The 20,146-nt window shown below is 55.0% G+C and overlaps 1 protein-coding gene across 1 annotated transcript in view; it reads left to right on the top strand.

The window, feature by feature from the left end:
• The window catches only part of CABIN1 (calcineurin binding protein 1), a 105,409-nt gene that overhangs the window by 34,837 nt on the left and 50,426 nt on the right, over nucleotides 1–20,146 (top strand). The window contains 12 exon segments of the mRNA XM_043994113.1: nucleotides 238–390; nucleotides 1,467–1,661; nucleotides 2,096–2,332; nucleotides 5,657–5,837; nucleotides 7,805–7,920; nucleotides 8,253–8,414; nucleotides 8,812–9,018; nucleotides 9,188–9,333; nucleotides 9,900–10,161; nucleotides 14,760–15,020; nucleotides 15,894–16,045; nucleotides 17,510–17,688. Coding sequence (XP_043850048.1) covers nucleotides 238–390; nucleotides 1,467–1,661; nucleotides 2,096–2,332; nucleotides 5,657–5,837; nucleotides 7,805–7,920; nucleotides 8,253–8,414; nucleotides 8,812–9,018; nucleotides 9,188–9,333; nucleotides 9,900–10,161; nucleotides 14,760–15,020; nucleotides 15,894–16,045; nucleotides 17,510–17,688 — 2,251 coding nt within the window.

Raw genomic sequence — 20,146 nt, 5'->3', positions numbered from 1 at the left:
ACTCCAGGTTGGGAGCCAGAGGCCATGGGAAGATGGGGGGGCCCTTGACATGATAGGGAAGGTGGCAGGGGTTCGGGGATGACAGCTTCTGTTCCGGACATGAGGTTAGACCATCTGCTGGCCTGACGGAGGGGCCTGGGTGGAGCAGAACTTGTCTGGGGGGGTGGCCTCTGCCATTGCCCGCAGAGGTGGGGGCAGGAAGGGTGGGGCTGAGGTCCCTCATCTGCCTGTTGTCAGGGAGACATGGACCAGGCTCTGGAGAATTACGACATCTGCACGGAGCTCCTGCAGAGCAGTACCGCCGTCCAGGCTGGCAGCGGGCACGAGGCGAGGAGCCTCCTCATCCGGCTGCCCAACCTTCACCTGGATTCTGTGGTTTCCCTCGAAGAGGTGAGCAGGGTGGCAAGGAGCTCCCAAGCGTCCTGCCTTTGGCCCCCAGCCCGTGGGTACCCTCCCGCGGTGCCCTGTGCCCCTGGGGAGCAGACACTGAAACCCATCCCTCTCCTCCCGCTCCGGCCTGGTTAGAGTCCTCCTCCCTCCCCCCGCTTCGCCTTCCCAGCCTCAGTCCTGCCCCCAGGCCCCTCTCCCCCTCCAAGGTCACAGGACCCACCTGGACTAGCCTCTCCAGAGGCATCTGTGGCCTCCAGGGCTCCCAGGACCCTCCCCGCCTCCCGCCTGCCTGCTAGGGCATTTCAGCCCACATGTGGACACCCCCGACACGCTCACTTCCTGGTTCCCCAGCCACACACAGAGGTGCTCCTGTCCTCGGCGACCTCCAAGTTTGTGACCTCAGGTCCCCTCTCTGGTCCCTCCTCTGCCCTGCCCCCACCTTGTTCTTCATCCCCCCATCTCTGCCCACTCTCCTCCCTTCCCCACTTGGGCACCAGGTCAGTTCTAGGCTGTGCCCTTCTCATTTTAGGGATTGTGCCCCTCCAGGCCTCAGCTGGGTCACTTCCTTCCCTAGTGAAGGCGGGGCCTTCACGCCTTTGGTCCTGCTGCCCCCTCACATGGGCCCTTCCCTCCGTCCCCTCCTCATCGGTCACTCCCCCCTCTCACATGAGGGGTGGCCCTTCTCCTCTTCAAGGCCAACCCCCCACCTGCTCCCCAAGAGCCCCTTAGAGAGGGTTCTTCCAGCCAACTGCCCCCATCACCGGATCTTTTCCCCAGGGTCTCTTCCTAATTTTCTTATTCCTGTGGAAGGCCCCCCCCATGCTTTTGTCATCTGTCCGTCCATGCCTTCATGCATGCATGCAGTAATTCATGCATTCATCCGTTCATGGATGGTGGAGGTGTGATGAAGCACTGCCCAGGCCCACAGGGAGGCACCTGTCCAGAGCTCCTGGTAGCTGTAGTCTTTGACCTGGCCACCCCGAGGCTCCCTCTGGCTGGGGGCTGAGGCCGGGCCTGGATGGGCAGGGGCTGCCTTCCAACCCTGCCCTCGTGTCCTTGGCTTGTGGACGTTTCAGATCGAGAAGAACTTGAAGTCCCTGGAACGCTGCCAGTCCTTGGAGGAGCTCCAGCGGCTGTACGAGGCGGGTGACTACCAGGCCGTGGCCCACCTGCTGCGGCCCACCTTGTGCCTCAGCGGCTACGACCGTGCCAAGCACCTGGAGTTTGTCACCTCCATCCCGGAGCGCCCCGCCCAGCTGCTCCTGCTGCAGGTGAGTCAGGCCACCTGCCTCCTTGGCCTGGGCCTCTCTTTGCCCTAGGAGGCTCCTGGGGCCTCGCAGTGCCCAGAGCTTGGGCGGAGGCAGGTACAATCCTGCCTCGGTCCTTGGCTTACCCCTTGGCCTGTGTGGTGAAGTCCCTCTGTGTGTGTGTGTGTGTGTGTGTGTGAGTGCACATGCGCACGCACGTGTGTGTGTGAGTGTACATGTGCGCGTGAAGGTCTGTGTGTTTGTGTGCGCATGGTGGGGCAGTGTGGCTCCTGGTGCAGGGACACCCAGGGCCGGTGTGGCCAGGCTGGGCCTGCAGAACCTCTGCCGTTCCCTGTTTGGAGCCTGGCAGCTACCCTATGAAGGGGGCCTCTTCTCCCTGGCTGCCCGAGGGTCCCACCAGACCCCCTCTGATGGGGTCCCACCTTTCCCCTTCCCAGGATGCCCTTCTCAAACTCAAGGATTACACGCGCTGCTTTGAATGCTCTGAAGTCGCCCTGCATGAAGCCATCCAGCAAATGGTGAACCTGACAGACACATCTGCCAAGGAAGAGTGGGTGGCCACGGTCACTCAGCTCCTGCTGGGCATCGAGCAGGCCCTCTCTGCAGACAGCAGCATCCTGGACGAGACCCTGCGGACCCCCAGCCTCATCCGGCTCACCAACAACCTCATCCAGGTAGGAAAGGTGTGGGGCTCCCCAGCTGGGCCGGGGCTCTGCAGAGGTGCCTCTGTCTATTGAGTCCACCCTGGGGCTATGGTGGGGGTGTCAGAGACACAGGGAGAAAAGCCATCAGCAGGGTTTGGACCTTCCTCCTCGGGCTCCTCCGCTGGACCCTTCTCCAGCCCTGGGTGTCTCCAGGGCTCTGTCCTGGGCCTCTGCCCTTCTCGCTCGGTCTGACTTCTCTGGGCAATCTCATCGCCTTCCATGGATTTAATGAACTCTGTGATGGGGGTTCTCCCATCTGCCTGCCCTGCCCCAACCTCTCTGCTGACCTGCAGTCTGCCATCTCCACCTACCAGTCAGACCTCCCCAGCTGGCCGGACATCCAGTGGATGCCTGGACCTCAACATGCACCGAATGGATTTCTTGGCCTTTCCCTCAAGGTCATGTATCTGCCGGACCACTGTGTCAGTGGCACACCTTCTCCTGATTCCACAGCCACACCACTGCCCCCAGCCTGACCCCACGTCCCTTCTGTGCCCTCTTCACACCCCCGAGATGGACTCGACAAACACTTGTTTTTGGAGGTGATGGAACGAGAAGCACAAAGGTGCTCCGGGTACCCAAGAGCATGATTGACAGCCAGCGTCTCTGAAGGGCTCCAAGGCACAAGGGAGGTCATGGGATCCTCAACAATTCTTGGAAGCAGGCGTTAGCATGATGCCCATTTTACAGGTGGGGAAACTGAGGCTACCAGCAGTTCCATGATTTGTGCAAAGCCCCAAAGTGCCTGAGACTGGATTCGAACTCAGGCCAGTCTTCCTGACGACAGGCCCTTCTGTCCTGTGCAGTGCAGGGCCACTAGATTTGGATAATGGCCTAGAGGACACCCTCTTCAGGTTGGCCAAGGACAGTCTCCCCAGTGTGGTGATGGTTAGTAGTGGGCATTCACCTTTGGCAGAAAGATGAAATTTCATGAAGATAAATGTAAAGTCTTAAAGTCTTGGACTCATACCTCACCTGCAGAAGTCTAAGGTGGAGGAGGCCTGGTTCAACAGAAGGTGGCCTGGAAAAAGATCTAAAGGGTCTTAGTGGTTTTGGACTTAGGAGCAACAAGGTGGACTAGCTATTTTCTCTGATCCCCGTGACCTCTGAAACCTCCCCCCAAACAGAAATTCATGGGCCAAAGATAAAGCAACTTTCATTGTTGACATGGTCTAGGACGCCCAGAATCCAAAGGTTAAAACAAAACCCCAACCCAAGCCACTGACCCCTTCAACTGTGTATTAGAAAATGGTAATGTTGGAATGATGTAGCAGAATTGTCTGGGGTGCAGCTGAAGCAGTCCTCAGGGGAACAATTGTACATTGACTGAATGTCAATGAGAAGGAGAAGATCAAAGAACTGAATATTCATTTTAAAAACCAGAAAACCAACAAAGAAACCTAAAATCACTAGAAAGAGGAGATATTTTAGAAGTTAGGAGGGAAATAAGTAAATTGGAAACAAACCCCCCCCCAGAAATGAGAAATAAACTAAAAACTCGTTGAGAAATCCTTATCTGATTCTAAAGAAGAGAGCAGAAAATCAAATCACTGAAATAGCAAATGAACAAGGCCAAATCAGAGCAGAATCAGAAGAAATGAAAAGAAAATTCAGGGGGGCAGCTCGGTGGTGCAGGGGATAAAGCACCGGCCCTGGATTTAGGGAGGACCTGAGTTCAAATTCGGGCCTCAGACACTTGACACTTACTAGCTGTGTGACTCTGGGCAAATCACTTAACCCTCATTGTCCTACAAAAAAACCCCAAAAACCAAAACAAAATTCAGAACATTTTGCACAGTTCTATGCTAACAAAACTGAAACACAAAAGAAATAGAGGAATACCTTTAACAATATGAAATACCCAAATTATCTTAAGACAAGATGGAGATCTTAAATAACCTGATCTTGGAAAAGGAAATAGATTTAGCTGTAAAGGAACTACCAAAGCAGGAGAAAAAACCAAATAAATTCCCGGACCTGAGGCATTATATAGGAGAATTCTTTCTAACTGAAAAAAAAATTCTTTAAAAATTTTCTTTCTTTCTTTTTTTTTTTTAAGTGAGGCAATTGGGGTTAAGTGACTTGCCCAGGGTCACACAGCTAGTAAGTGTTAAGTGTCTGAGGCCGGATTTGAACTCAGGTCCTCCTGACTCCAGGGCCGGTGCTTTATCCCCTGTGTCACCTAGCTGCCCCTCCCCACTCTAATTTGATAGTTCTGGAAGTGCTAGCACTGGAACATGAGAGGGGAAGTAGAGACATGACCAGTAAAGAGGCTATAAAACTGCTTGCTGTGGTGGTGACCCTGGAATCAGCAAAGGACTCCACAGAGACAAGTAACAGCTTCCACAAAGTTGCAGGCTACAAAACAAATCTTCAGAAATCTGGAGAATTTCTGTATGTGAATAACAAAACACAAAAAGCAGTAACAGAAGGAAATCCCATTCCTAATCACCGCCAAATGCATAAAATATCTGGGGATCGACCTCCCAAAGCGCACAAAGGACTTGTCTAGGTTCAGCTACAAAGCACTCCTTGAAGGAACGAAGAGCAATCTAAATAAATGGAGAGTTGGTGTTCATGTCTGGATCCTGCCAATGTAATAAAAATGGTGATGGTTTCAAATTTAATTCCTACTTTTAATGCTCTGCCAATCAAATTACCAACAAGAAGCAAGAGATCTAGAATATCGAGGGAAATGATGAAAAGAGGCAGGGAGAAGGTGCGACCAGTGGGCTGTGGCTCTTGGGCTGCTTTCAGAGGGGGCAGAGCCCAGAAGAAATGGGCTGAGAGTCTCCTTGACCTCAGGCCTCAGAGGGGGTTTAAGATGGAGGGTGCCCAGGATGCCAGAGGGGTCCATGCCTGTCATGGGGGAGGCAGTGAGGGTGGTCTGGCTCTCAGCCCAGTGTCTGCCCCCTAGCAGGTGCTTGAGGAATGTTGCACTGCTTGATTGCCAACCCTGGAGCTGGGGGTGACCCTGCTGCTGTGTCCGGCTCTCCCCAAGCCTGGTGGCTTCCCCCTCCTCTGAGGTGTCTGAGCAGAGCCCGATGGTCCTTTGCCAAGGGTTTATTGTGGGGCTCCCTTTGTGTGGGGGTTGAGTCTCTGCTGCCAAGGTTCCTCTTTGTCCTGGCGTCTGGCAGGTGCCTCGTCTGGGGCCCCGGCGGGGTCATGAGGCCCAGGCTGGAGGTCGGCACTGGGCTCTTCCCCCATAGTGGGCTCTGCTGACCTCCCTCTGTGAGGGCGTGGGACACTCGGGCCAGCACCACTCCTCATGGCCCCTGCTTTTTGCCTTGGCAGGTCATCGACTGCAGCATGTCTGTCCAGGAAGAGGCCAAGGAGCCATACGTGGCCTCCGTCCTGCCGTGGGTCATTCTGCATCGAGTCATCCAGCACGAGGAGGAGGCCTTCCGGTCCCACTGTCAGCAGCAGCAACAGCAGCAGCAGCCGCTGCTGCTGCAGAGCCCTGAGGACAGTGAAGGTCAGGGCCTGGCTCGGGACTTCTCCATGTGTATGTTGGGGCTTGCTGGTGCCACCCACTCCTGGTCCTTGTGGCCTGCAGAGAGCAGGGCTGGGCTCAGGTGGAGAAGCCCCCGCAGAGCCTCCGCTGCCTCATGATCCTTGGTCCAGCCTAGGGCTTTGCCCGGGAGGAAGCGGGCAAAGGGTACTGGGGGCCTCGCTTGGAGCCACGCTTTGTGCCTGGAGCAGTTTGGGCAAAGCCCCTGACCACGTTACGGCAGCCCCTCGGGTCTTTTTCCCACCTGTTGTTGTTGTAAACATCACCCTCCTCTCTTGGGATTCCTAATCTCCTGGGGCTCTCAGCAGAGCAGCCCAGGGTGGTCCCCAGGCAGCAGGCACCCCTCGGTCAGGCCCTCAGCAGCTAACCGAGGCTGCCAGAGCCCACAGGAGGCCTGCTCTGAACATTCAGGTATAGTCGTCGTCCTTCTGTGACCAGGAGTGAGACGGCTGTCACGGTCCAGGTGTGGCAGCTCACCGAGTTTCCTGTGCTTGCATTAGCCACGGGAAGGATAGGGAACCAGCGTTTATTGATGGCCTTTGGTGTGCCCCAGCACGGTGCCAAGCACTCGGCAGATGGGATCTCCATGATGGTACAGCTGAGCAGATTGAGACAGGCAGTGGGGAGGCGACTTGGCCAGGGTCCCTCCCCAGGTGCCCCCCGGTTAGGGAGTGTCTGACCACACTGTCCTGGAGGCTCTGTGTGCCCTGCTTTCCCCCAGCCCCTCCAGCATGGCCCGGGCCAGCTTGTCCTCTCTGCCACTTTGCAGGGTGTCTGTCGGGGGATGCCTTAGCACTTGTTGGGATTTTTTTCTCTTCCTTATGAAGAATCTGGACTGTTCTCTTTGAGTCATTATCACCTGAAATTCTGAAAGTTCCCCATGTCCCTCGGCCATTTTTCTATCAGGTCATGCTGTCAGCTCCAGGACTCATGGCTTGGGGCCTGGCATCAGGAAGACCTGAGTTCAAATCCAGCTTCAGACACTAGCTGGGTGACCCTGGACAAGTCGCTGACCTTGTCTGCCTCTGTGTCCTTAGCTGTAACAGGAAGATCATAACCCTTCCTACTTGGGTAGGATCAGATGAGATCCCAGGCGGTCTTTCCTGCTTCCTCACTTCCTGCCCCCGGTGGGCAGGGCCTTGGTGGCTCTCTTCCTGCTCTGGCTCCTCTGTTCTGGGATTCTCTGTGGCATCTCCCCTTGCTTGCGGCTCCTCCCATAGCATCGTTCTGTAGAGGACCCTCCCATTTTCTGATTTCTCTTTTCCTGAGGTGACCTTTACTCTTGGGGGTGTGCACTAGAAGGTGACGTGCAGTCCATTGGGAGTCCTGGCCTCAGTGGCTTCCATGCCTGGGTATATGGAATCCCGAGCCCACGGCTCCCCTTTCTCGCCATCTCTACCTTAATCCCTGCCACGGTCTCAAAGTGCATCCCCTGCTCAGCAAAGTGCTGTGGCTCCCTATGACCTGCAGCATTCAGAGCCCTTCAGAACCGAGCCCACACCTCCCCTTTCTTGCCATCTTCACCTTAGTCCCTGCCACGGACTCCTGGGGCCAGGACCCCAGTCTCCGGGCTGGGCCTTGGCCTGGAACGTAACCTGTAAGCCTCCCAGAAATCCCACCTCCTCTGGGAATCCTCCCGGGCCCCCCGGTAGAGCCTGCTCTGCAGAGCTGTCGGCTTCTTGTCTCCCCGTCAGACTAGGGGCACCTTCCTTCGGTAGCCCTGGCTCAGCACGGGGCCTGGCGCATAGTAGGCCTTTAGTAGATGTTGATTGCCTGCCTGCCCCTGGGTGATGTTATGGGGGAGAGTGCACTGATTGCTCTTTCCTCCTGTTGCTGGTGCCGGTTTTTCTTCATTTTTGAGGTGGGGAGAAGGGGGGTGACCTGCAGGGGCTCCTGCCTCGCTTTTTCACCGTTTCCTTTCCTTCTTTCAGGAAGACCAGATGCCTCCCTGCTCCCGGCTTCTCTCATGTTGCTCAACACGGCCCATGAGTACTTGGGAAGGAGGTCTTGGTGCTGTAACTCCAATGGGGCCCTGCTGCGCTTCTATGTGAGTGCAGGACACAGCCCTCTGTGCGTGTGTGCGTGTGTGCGAGTGTGCGAGTGTACAAGTGCATGTGCATGCCTGCATGTGTGGTGTGAGTGTGCAAGCGAGTGTGACTGGAGTGTGAAGAAGCAGGTGTGTGAGTATGCAGTGCACGTCTATGTCTGAGCGTGTGTATTTGTGCACATTTGTGTGTGTGCACATGTGCAAGTACGTGTGAAGGCGTGAGGGTGTGAGCCCACGCCTAAGCCTCTGAATGCTACTCTCCCCACACCGCTCCCCCCCAGCCCCAGTGGCGGTGGGGGCAGGGTGGTGACACTCCACTCGCCTGGTCCCAGGTGCGAGTCCTGCAGAAGGAGCTGGCGGCCTCTGCCTCCGAGGACACGCACCCCTACAAGGAAGAGCTGGAGACGGCCCTGGAGCAGTGCTTCTACTGCCTGTACAGCTTCCCCAGCAAGAAGAGCAAGGCCCGCTATCTGGAGGAGCACTCAGTGCAGCAGGCAAGGGGCCACCCCTGGGCCCTGCCCCCCTCCCCCATCATCCCTCCCCCGGGCCCTCCCCTGCCCCAGTGCCCTCCCCCCATCATCCCTCCCCCCTCCCCTGCCCCAGTGCCCTCCCTCCATCATCCCTCCCCTGGGCCCCTCCCCTGCCCCAGTGCCCTCCTCCCCATCATCTCTCCCCCCTCCCCTGCCCCAGTGCCCTCCCCCCATCATCCCTCCCCCCTCCCCTGCCCCAGTGCCCTCCCCCCATCATCCCTCCCCCCTCCCCTGCCCCAGTGCCCTCCCCCCTCCCAGCCAACACCCCAGCCCCCTCCTCCACCCCAGTGTTCTGTCTGGCCCCAGCTGAGGGGCCTGAGCCTGGGTCTCACGTGGCCCCTGGGGCCTGACTGCCCTCCAGGTGGAGCTTGTGTGGGAGGACGCCCTCTTCATGTTTGACTACTTCAAGCCCAAGACCCTCCCCGAGTTCGACAGCTACAAGACCAGCACGGTGTCTGCGGACCTGGCCAACCTCCTGAAGAAGGTGGCCACCATCGTCCCACGGACGGAGAAGCCCGCGCTCAGCCTGGACGACGTCTCGGGCTACATTGAGGGGACCCTGAGCAAGGTCTGTGGTGCCAGCCTCCCTGCCCAGGGCCCCAGGGACTTGTCTGGCCGTGTTCCCTCCCACAGGGAGTGACCCATTCTGTGTGGGGGGAGCAAAGGGAAACCTCTGGTTCTGACCTGCCCACGGTCCCGGCCTCGGCCCAGCCTCTTCCATCCTCATCTGCCCGCAGGTGCCCACGCTTCCAGAGGGTGCTGCCCGCTCCCCACCGGCGGTGAATGAACTCTACTACCTCCTGGCCGATTACCACTTCAAGAACAAGGAGCAGTCCAAGGCTGTCAAGTTCTACATGCATGATATCTGCATCTGTCCCACCAGGTGCGGGCAATCCCGGGCCTGGACCGGCCCTCTGAGGGGAGGGGGCCTCACTCCTCATCCCAGCACTGAGTGTAGCCGGCTGAAGATTGGGGCTCCATCACTTTCTTTCTTTTCTTTTCTTTTTTTTTGTGAGGCAATTGGTGTTAAGTGACTTGCTCAGGGTCACACAGCTAGTAAGTGTTAAATATCTGAGGCTGGCTTTGAACTCTGGTACTCCTGACCCCAGGGCCGGTGCTCTATCCACTGTGCCACCTAGCTGCCCCATCTCCATCACTTTCTAATAAATGCTGCTGCTTTTTTTTTTTTTTTGGGTGGGGCAATGAGGGTTAAATGACTTGCCTAGGGTCACACAGCTAGTAAGTGTCAAGTGTCTGAGGTCATATTTGAACTCAGGTCTTCCTGAATCCAGAGCCAGTGGCTTTATCCACTGTGCCACCAGCTGCCCCCAGCTCCATCACTTTCTGATGGTGCTCCCCAAGGGGCTGGTGGGCAGTGCCAGACCCCCAGGGGCAGTGAGTGCTGCCAGGCACGGCCCTCTTCTGAGCCCCATGTGTGCCTTTGTGCAGGTTTGACTCGTGGGCTGGCATGGCTCTGGCCCGGGCCAGTCGTATCCAGGACAAGCTGAATTCAAACGAGCTCAAGAGCGATGGGCCCATCTGGCGGCACTCGGCGCCCGTGCTAAACTGCTTCCGGCGCGCTCTAGAGATTGATGCTTCCAACCTGTCGCTGTGGATTGAGTACGGCACCATGTCTTATGCGCTGCACTCGTTTGCTTCTCGCCAGCTCAAGCAGTGGAGGGCAGAGCTGCCCACTGAAGTTGTCCAGCAGGTGGGATCCCCTTCCTTTCAGGGCGGGCTACCTCAGTGTTCTTATCTGTGAAATGGGGGCCTGTTGTGGGGTGGGCTCAAGGGGATCTGATTTGTAAAGCACTTTGTATGTAGCCCTTCTCTTCCTCTTCCTCCTCCTCACTACGACAGGGCCTCCTTTTCTCTGGCCTTGCCATGACCTGTGCTCTCATGGCATGGGCTCAGGGGTCTTTTCCAACCGACCTAGGCTGCAGCCTACCAATTGGGAGGATCTCATGAGGTCTAAGTGCAGAGGGACTCTTGCTGCCAAGATCTGCCCCCACAAATGTGGGCCAAGGTCCTGTGAACTTTCTAGATCAATCACTCAGATGGCTCATTCCAAGCCTGCAGTCCACTCAGACCCCCAGATCATTTTTTCAGGGTAGCTCCCGTCTCCCCATGCTTGTCCTGAAATTGGTTTGTTGTGCCCTAGCGCTACATTTGACATTGATCTCCACTGTATTTCTAGTTTATTAGATTTAACCCAGGGTTGACCCTGTCATCTACAGGTATGTTGTGGTATTGCTGGGTCAAAAGGTATGCATGGTTTTATCAAATTATTCTCCAGAATGGGTGAACCAGCTCACCACTCTTCCAACAGTGCATCAGTGCCCCAGTTTTTCCACAGCTTCTCCAGCATTTGCCACTTTGCTTTTGTCATGTTAGTCAATCTGACAGGTGTGAGGTGGTAGCTCAGGGCTGTTTTAATTTGCATTTCCCTCATCAGTAGTGATTTAGAGCATTTTTTCATGTAACCATAAATAGCTTTGATTTCTTCATCTGAAAACTGCCTTTGACCATTTATCAATCAGGAAGTGACTTCTGTTTTTATTTTGATTCCATTCTCTATGTTTGAGAACTGATAATTTGATCAGAGACACTTGCTGTAAAATGTTTTTCCAGTTTTCTGCCTTCCTTCTAATTTTGGCTGCATTGGGTTTTGTTTGTGCAAACCCCTTTTCACTTAATGTGATTAAAATGATCCCTTTTATGTCTCATCATGCTCTCTTATCCCTTGTTTGGTCATAAACTCTTCCCTTATCCATAAATCTGACAGGAAAACCTCTCCCCTAATTTGCTTATGGTATCACCCTTTACATCTAACTCATGTACCCATTTAAACCCTTTCTTAGTATATGTGTAAAATGTTGGTCTATGCCTAGTTTCTGCCATGCTGTTTTCTAGTTTTTCCAGCAGTTTTTGTCAGATAATGAGTTTTTGTCCCAAAAGTTTGGTCTTTGGGTTTAGCAAGCACTAAATTATTCTGGTCATTTAGTACTGTGAGACTTGTGTATCTAATCAATTCCACTGATACACCACTCTCTTTCTTAGCTAGTGCCAGATTATTTTGATGATTGCCGCTTTATAGTACAGTTTGAGATCTGATACTCCTAGGCTACTTTCCTTCATATTTTTTTTCATTGTTCCCCTTGATATTCCTTATCTTTTGTTCTTCCAGATGAATTTTGTTGTGATTTTTTTTCTGGCTCTTCAAAATGATTCTTTGGTAGTTGGGTATGGCACTGAATAAGTAAATTAAAATAAGTAAAAATTGTCATTTTTATTATATTGGCTCAGCCTACCCACGAGCAATTAATATTTCTCCAGTCGTTTAGATCTGACTTTATTTGTGTCAAAAGTGTTTTGTAATTGTGTTCATAGAGTTCCTGGGTTTGTCTTGGCAGGCAGATTTCCAAGTATTTTATATTATCTATAGTTATTTTAGCTGAAATTTCTTTCCGTCTTTTGCTGTTGGACTTTGTTGGTCATATATAGAAATGTTGATGTGGGTTTATTTTATATCCTGCAACTTTGCTAAAGTTGCTAATTATTTCCATTAGTTTTTGAATTGATTCTCTAGAATTGTCCAAATATACCATCATCATTGGCAAAGAGTGATATTTTTGTTTCCTCATTGCCTTTTTTGGGGGGCGGGGGGACAGGACAATGAGGGTTAAGTGACTTGCCCAAGGTCACACAGCTAGTAAGTGTCAAGTGTCTGAGGCTGGATTTGAACTCAGGTCCTCCTGAATCCAGGGCCCATGCTCTATCCACTGTGATATTGATATGCCTATTATGCTGATAGTTTTTTGTTTTAGTTGTTCAGTCATTTTAGTCATGTCTGACTGTGACTCCATTTGGGGTTTTCTTGGTAAAGATACTGGATTGGGTTGTCATTTCCCTCTCGAGTGGATTACAGCAAACAGGTTAATGAATTGCCCAGAGTCTAGTGAATGCCTTAGGCTGGAATCTGAACTCCGTTTCTCCTAACTCCAGGTCTAGTGCTCTGTCCATTGTGCCACCTCACCTAGCTCTTTTACCTTCTGCAATATCATATTCCAAGCCCTCCAGTCCTTTACTGTGGTGGCTGCAAAAGCTTGTCTGATCCTGACTGTGGCTCCATGATATTTGAATTGTTTCTTTCTGGCTGCTTACAATATTTTCTCCTTGACCTGGCAGCTCTAGAATTTTGCTGTATTATTCTTGGGAGTTTTCATTTGGGGATCTATTTCAGGCAGTGATTGGAGGATTTTTTCAATTTCTGTTCTATCCTCTGGGTTCTAGGATATCAGTGTCAAGAAACTGTTGAGGAAAATTCCTCTGATGTCCTAGAACCCAGGGTTCTATCTAGTGTTCCTCTTCTTCTTGAGTCTGTGACCTGGAACTGCAGATGGGCAGTACAAGAGTCTGGTGCCCAGTGCCAGAAAAAGGCCTGTGTAATCTCCTTCTGACCAGATGTCTGACCTCTTTCCATCTGTGGGCCGAGAGCTCCTGAAGGTGGTGTTATTGCCTCCAAGGCGTGTTGCTGGCTTCCCATGGCTGGCACTGCCCTGCACTGTCCTCCTGGCTTGACCAGCCCCGCAGTGAGACAGGCCTTTCCTGCCAACCTCCTAGGCCATCTTGAACTAGAGAATTGCTTCACTGTGTTCTTTTGTGGGCTCTGCTGCTCCAGGGTTCAGTTTGAAATGTTCTTTTAATGTTGTTTGGAGGGGAACTGGGGTGATTTCAGGTGATTTTCCTGCTCCGACACCTTGATTCTCCCCCTTGCCTTGAATCTGTTTTAAGCTTTAATAGCTTTGAAAAGCACCAAGACTTTTAGAACACCCTGTATTTGTTCTATTTCTCTATATCTTTGATAGCTGACCTTAATTGGAGATTTTCCCCCATTTGTTTCCCTTCTAATTCTAACTACATTGATTTTGCTTGTGCAAAAGCTTTTCCATTCTGTAAAATAAAATTACCTATTTCAGCATTTGTGATCTTTTTTTAGTTAAGAATTCTCAAAAAAAAAAAGAATTCTCCCAGTTTATGACTGTAAAAAGTATCTCTTTTTGTCTAATTTGTTTAAAATATTTAGGTCATGTATCCATTTTTAGCATGTTTTGGCATATGGTATAAGAAATTAGTTTCCACCTAATTTTTGCCAAATTGCTTTCCAATTCCTCCAGCAGTTTTTGTTGATGAAAGTGTTTAGAGATGTAAATCTCTCCTATCGACTACTTTATCTGCATCCCATAAGTTTTCATGTGTTGTCTCATCTATATGATTTTATTAGCTAAAATGTATTATTTCTGTGATTTGTTCTTTAATTCACCCACCAATTCTTTAGGATTGTCTCTACTTAAATTTTTAAATTATATTTTGTTTTTTAAAATTAATAAGCATTTATTATCCAATTAGTTGTAATTCTTTCTTCAAGGCCCTATACTAAATATAATTTTTGTTCCATTATAGTCAGTAAAAGATCTATTTAATATTTCTGCTTTTATACCTTTTAGGGTGAATTTTTTGTAAAGGTGCCAAATGTGGCTGAGAAGTATGTAAACTCCCTTTTCTTGCCATTCAGTGATCACCAGGGATCTCTGTAATTTTTGGAAGTTCTGTTTAGGTCCTTTACTTCTTGTTGAGCTTTTTTATTAGATTTGTCTGCATCTGAAAGGAGCACATTGAGGTCCCCCACTATTATAAGTTGATGGTGTATTTTCCTCTGCAATTTTGTCTTATTTGCCCTCTTTGTACCTCCTCTCTTTCTCTCTCTCTCTCTCTCTCTCTCTCTTTTTTTTTTTTTTAGTGAGGCAATGGGGGTTAAGTGACTTGCCCGGGGTCACACAGCTAGTAAATGTTAAGTGTCTGAGGCTGGATTTGAACTCAGGTCCTCCTGACTCCAGGGCTGGTGCTCTATCCACTGCACCACCTAGCTGCCCCTGTACCTCCTCTCTCTTGCTTCTGGTTCTGCTGTCTGGAACCCAGAAGGACAACCCTCTCCCCCTTCATGTACAGAAATAGGGTCGAGGCGGGCAGTGAAGTCCTGGGAGTTGCTGGCAGCGGGAGGGGGAGGCAGCTGGCCATAGCCCCCGCCTTTGCCTTGGACTGATGGGGGAGCATGGTAGGCAGGGGCTTCTGGGCCAGGATGGGGACAGAAGGAACACACCCAGGAGGCGTGATGAAGGAGGGCCTTCTGGCCTCCCCTCTGCCTCCCTTTTCTTGTGGCTAAAGTGGGGGAGGGTGGGCGGGCACCAGGCCCCACCCAGCCTGGGCTGTGCCAGGCAGGTGGGCAGCTCAACGTGTGCCTCACTCCAGATGGAGGAGCGGCGTGACAGCATGTTGGAGACGGCCAAGCTGTGCTTCACGTCGGCCGCTCGCTGTGAGGGAGACGGCGATGAGGAGGAGTGGCTCCTGCACTACATGCTGGGCAAGGTGGCTGAGAAGCAGAAACAGCCCCCCGCCGTGTACCTGCAGCATTACCAGCGGGCCGCTCACTATCTGCACGAAGAGGCCGCCCGCTATCCCAAGAAGATCCACTACCACAACCCCCCGGAGCTAGCCATGGAGGCGCTGGAGGTGAGGCCAGGCCCAGTGGGGCCCAGAGGCCAGGCCAGTGCCCATGCACAGCCCTGTCAGGCGCTCCCCCCACAGCCTCACTGTGCACACAGACACACCCACATGTACATGCACACCCAGACTCAGACATACTCACATATGCACGTACACACAGGCACACGTGCAGACACACTCACACTCAAAGACACACTCACACTCACACCAGTGGTTGCGTTCAGGGGTTTCCTCACCAGGTGGAGGGCTGTGGTTTCCTGACTTCGCCCGCTTGTTCAGCCCCTAGCTGTGGTGCCCCCTGTTCCTCTTTGGGCCGTGGATGCTCCCTGGTCCTCCTGGCTCTGCCCTTAGGAGCTTCCCTTCTGTTAGTTCAGAGCTGGCACATCGCTGGTGCCCCTGCCCACAAGCAAGTGTCTGGCCAGAGTAGCAGGGCTCAAGCAGCTGCACTTCTGCCCCTGGGAACCGCAGCAGAACTTGGGTCTTGGGGGCTTCTGGGTGCGGGGCGGCCTCCCTGGGGCCATCTCCCACTCCTCTCTCTGTGCTCTGTGCCTGCTTCTCCCTGGATCTAAAGGTGCCTAATCCATGCTTATTCCCTCCCTTCTCCTCCCCTAAAGCCTGGAGGACCAACCGCAAAGCGGGTGTGGGAAGGAGGGGGAAGAAAGGCCCCAGCACTGGGGTGTGACTTCCCCTTGTAGTGGGAGCCCTGGCTGGCCGCTTGGGTGGCTCTTGGGCCGTGTCCAGGCCAGCCCCTGGGGATTGGTCCCTGGGGCTTCTTTTTTTTTGGGGGGGGGGGGGCAGGGCAGTGAGGGTTAAGTGACTTGCATAAGGTCACACAGCTAGTGAGTGTCAAGTGTCTGACGGCCTGCACTGTGTCCCCAGGTCTACTTCCGCCTGCATGCGTCCATCCTCAAGCTCGTGGGCAAGCCCGGGGCCGGGGTCGATGCTGAAAGTCTGGTGGCCTTTATGAAGGAGGCTGCCGAGGGGCCTTTCGCCAGGGGTGAGGAGAAGAACACCCCCAAGGCTTCTGAGAAGTGAGTGGCAGCTCCACCAGTCAATCACGGGCTCCTGTGGGGGGCTATGGGGTCTTGACATGAGCAGTTACCAGGCTGGGGTGGGAGCTCGAGTGGCCAGCCCCACTTGGAGGAGCCGGGAGGGGGCCTGGGCATGCATAGGCTGTGGAGGCACACTCTGAGGGGAGGGACGGGTGCTCCACCCATAGGCCTTGCTGCCGATTCCTGACTGAGGGCAGGGGTGGACATCAGTCAGTCAGTCAACAAGCATTGAGTGGCTCTGGGTGCCAGGCACTGAGCTGAGAAAAGCCCCCGCCCCCTTGGTGCCAGCACAATGCTGCTGCCCCCTCAGGCCGGCCGCCGACCCCTCCTCTCCCTGTGTACAGCTCTTTACACATAACCCCTTTGATGCTCCCAGTGACCTTCCTTTTTTTTTTTTTTTTTAAAGTGAGGCAATGGGGGTTAAGTGACTTGCCCAGGGTCACACAGCTAGTAAGTGTTAAGTGTCTGAGACCAGATTTGAACTCAGGTCCTCCTGACTCCAGGGCCAGTGCTTTATCCACTGCGCCACCTAGCCGCCCCCATGACCCTCCTTTTACAGCTGAAGTGAAGGGGCTTGTCCAGGCCTCCATGGCCAGGAAGCTTCCAAGGCTGACCAGGACCTCCCATCTTCTCGCCCTTCAGGGTGCTCCCTCCTGAGCCCCGCCTGTCCTGCTCCCAGGGGCAGCTCCTCCCTGCCTGGGCCTTCCTCTTCCTCTCTCCCTCTCTCGACTCTGTCTTGGGGGTCTCACTCCACTTGGCCTCCATGGGCCTCCTCTGTCTCTCAAGCTCCAACAGACTGGAGCGGCCAGGCCTGAGGCCAGAGGATTTTGACAAGGCCTCTGGATTGGGCCCTGTTAGGTGGTGGGGAGCAGGCTGGGGTGCTGACTGTCCCGGGGAGCTTAGTGGTCAGCATGCAGATAGCATCAGCCTCTTGTGCCCATCCTCGGAGGCCCAGGCTGTGGGGGACGCCTGAGGACCGCAGGTCTGTGGCCTCTGCGGCCAGCGGCTATTTCCCTGGGCCGGAGCAGCTGCTGCCAAGATGGCTGTCTCTTAAATGTTGAGTTAGGTTGAGGGCCTGTCCACTGGGCCTCTCCTTATGCCTTCCTCAGGTGGACGGCAAGGCCGGCCCCCAGGACCCATGGTCTGCTGCTCTCCTCAGTCCCAGCAGCTCCAGAAATGTTGGGAGCAGAGGGGCCCGGGAAGTCTTGGGGTGATCCCTCCGGCACTGCCAGCTCTCAGCCCTGCGGCGGGTTAGTGTGCACTTGAGCGTCCCGAGGGGGACCCTGTGGCTGGGAAGGGCCTCCTCGTTCCTCGGAGCAGGTCTGTCCGAGTCAGGGTCAGACGGGGGCTGGGCCCCGGCCATCTTGGCTGTGACGCCTTCCTGCCTCGGCCCCTGGCCTCTCAGCCTTTGATGCCTGGTGTTCTCTCCCCCGACTCTCACAGGGAGAAGGCCTGCATGGCGGATGAAGACTCTCGCTCCTCTGCGGGGACCCTTCCGGGCCCTGGTGCCTCCCTCCCCATCTCCTCCGGCCCAGGTCTGACGTCCCCACCTTACACGGCTACTCCTATCGACCACGACTACATCAAATGTAAAACTCCCCGCCAGCAGGCGACGCCGGACGGTAGGGTCCCTGTTCTCAGGGAGACGCGGGCACCCGGGGGCTGAAGGGGTCGGGGGTGGGGCCCAAGATCCCGGGCCCTGCTGGGTGGTCTCCACCATTAGGATGGCTGCGTCCTGGGTGGGAGGGAGCAATGGCGCCCCCTCTGCCCCTTCCCCTACTACATTGGGTGGTTTCCTCTTCCTTTTGGTGCCTCTGGGAGGACGTTGGTTGGGGGCCTTGGAGATCAGGCTCCAGACCCTGCAATCTTCTCGGGCTGGGAGAGGGGCCATGGGGCCGGCCTGAGCCAAGGGCTCCTCCGCTCCAAAGGCCAGAGTGGCACCCTTCCTGTGGCCGGGGCTGGAGAAATGTCAGGGTCCCTTTGTGCTTCTGTTGGGTGGTTTGCTAAGAACTTGTGTGATGCTGATGGGAGGGTGGAGTCTGGGTGGCCGGCCCAAGCTTGCCCTGTCATCCCTGAAGCCGTAGGGCCCTTCCAGGTGTCAGCCCCTGTCACCTCTGTGGACTCCCCTCTGTCTGAGCCCCTCAGCCTGGTCCTGGTGCCCTGTACAGCACAGGTGGGTTTTGGGGGGCTCTGGCCCCCAGGGCTTCTTTTCCAGGACAGGCCTAGCCCTAATTGTGCATTCTGCCACCTGTGGACTTGTGCGCCGGCGTGGGGGCCTACAGGGCCTCTCTCGCTTCAGGTGCCCAGGGGAGGGAGCCTCCCCTCGTTGGTCAGGCCCGGCCTCTGCGGCAGTGGCATGGCTTTGTGGCGTGCAGAGTTTTCCCTTTGACCCTCTGGTGGAGAAGAAGGCAGGGCCTGTAGCCCCAGGATGTGTCTTTCTTTGAACTTTCTGCTGCCAGGGGAGGAGCCCGGGCAGGCCGGGCTGCCCATGAGGCTCTGGTCCTCCTGGGGCCTGGACAGATTCTGTCACTGTGACCCATCTGGAGGAGACGCGCGGGGTGGCCTCGGCCGAGCCTTCGGTCGGTTCTGCTCCTGGGCAGCAGGTAGCCCTTGGCACAGCTGGTATTGGAGCCTCCTGGGGAGCCTGGCCGGGCTTCCCGTCCAACTGCTTTGGATGTCTGGCAGACGATCACAGGTGTTCTTTGTGGGATGCCCTTGTCCTGTGAGAATCCAAGTTCTTATTGAGAAAACTTGTTAGCCCTCCCACTGTGAGTGCGGGGCTCCCTCTGTGACTGGGCCTGATCCAGGCCTATGCCCTGGGCCAGGTCGGGGGGCTCTCCCTTGTCCCATGACCATGTGCAGCAGCATTGGGCAGTCCCAAGACCGCCAGCTCTGGGGCCGAACAGCTTCCTTATGGGGGTACCATTTGGTGACCCCCTGCCTCCCCCCCGGAGCAAGTGCCAGCTGGCCTGCAGAGGTGTCTGGCTTCCTGGCCCCAGGGAAGGCTGGTCAGGATGGACCTTGGCACCCCCATGGCTGCCCTCTCTGAAGGATTTTATGTGTGACAGGCCCTGGGATAGACATTGCGGGTTAGCTAGCCTGCAGGGTTGCCCCCTGCCTCCCAGAGAACTTCCAGGGGAAGGCGTGGGGGTGGGAGGCCGCTGCTCTGGCGCTCTTGCAGGGACGTGCTGGGGGCTGGGTTGAGCTCCTGCAGGGACAGAGTGTCTGGCTCCCAGACAACCCTAAGGGAAGGGTCTGGTACATTTCCTCGTCCTGAGGCATCCTGATGAGTCTCCTTAAGGGTGGAACAAGTGGTGTCCCCCAGACTTAACCAGAAAGCTTCAGCAGGTCAGTACCATGGAGAGAGCCCTGGGCTTGGAATCAAATCCAGCCTCAGACACCTAGACTCTGCGGGACCCTGGACGTGATACTTCAGCGCTGCCTGCCTCGGTTTCTGAATTTGTAAAATGGGGGTCACAACCCCCAGCTCCCAGGGTGGTTGGGAGGACAATGGACTCATCAGCTGGATGCAGTGCTATTGGCATGTGCCCCCGTTCCTGAACAAAGCCTTCACTGCAGGGCCCCCCATGGTGGGTCATACTCCAGGGGCCTGGGCCCACCAGTCACAACTGCTGCCGGATGGACGCTTGGGCCCAAGAGCCCTGTGATGGGCGGCCCCTCCAGCCCAGCCCCCACAGCCCCCGTGGAACAGAGCACGCCCAGAGAGATGTGTGGCCCGCCAGGGAAGACCCAGCCTGGGACCCCATCAAACACTTCGGCATCAGAAACGGATGGGGCTTTCCCAGTGAGCAAGGGACATCCTTAAGGCCCAAGGGCCCTGCCCGCCAGCCTGGCAGCTGAAGCCTGTCCTGGTAGAGGGGTATGGACGCTTCCGTATTCCCCCTGTAGCAGGGCTCTGCCGGCCAGAGCCTCAGCTTCTTCACCTTTGGCCTTCTCCCTTCCCAGGGGGATGAGTTCTGTAAGCCGCCTTGTGCCCTGTTGCAGCTCCAGGCGCGGCAGGCCTTGCGGCAAAGCCCCTGGCTCACGGGCCTTTGAAGAGCCCTGCTCTCTGGGCAGCCA

The sequence above is a fragment of the Dromiciops gliroides genome, chromosome 3, assembly GCF_019393635.1.
Source record: "Dromiciops gliroides isolate mDroGli1 chromosome 3, mDroGli1.pri, whole genome shotgun sequence".
Taxonomy (NCBI): domain Eukaryota; kingdom Metazoa; phylum Chordata; class Mammalia; order Microbiotheria; family Microbiotheriidae; genus Dromiciops; species Dromiciops gliroides.
The sequence above is the reverse complement of the archived record's forward strand: the minus strand, read 5'-3'. Positions and strand labels throughout refer to the sequence as shown.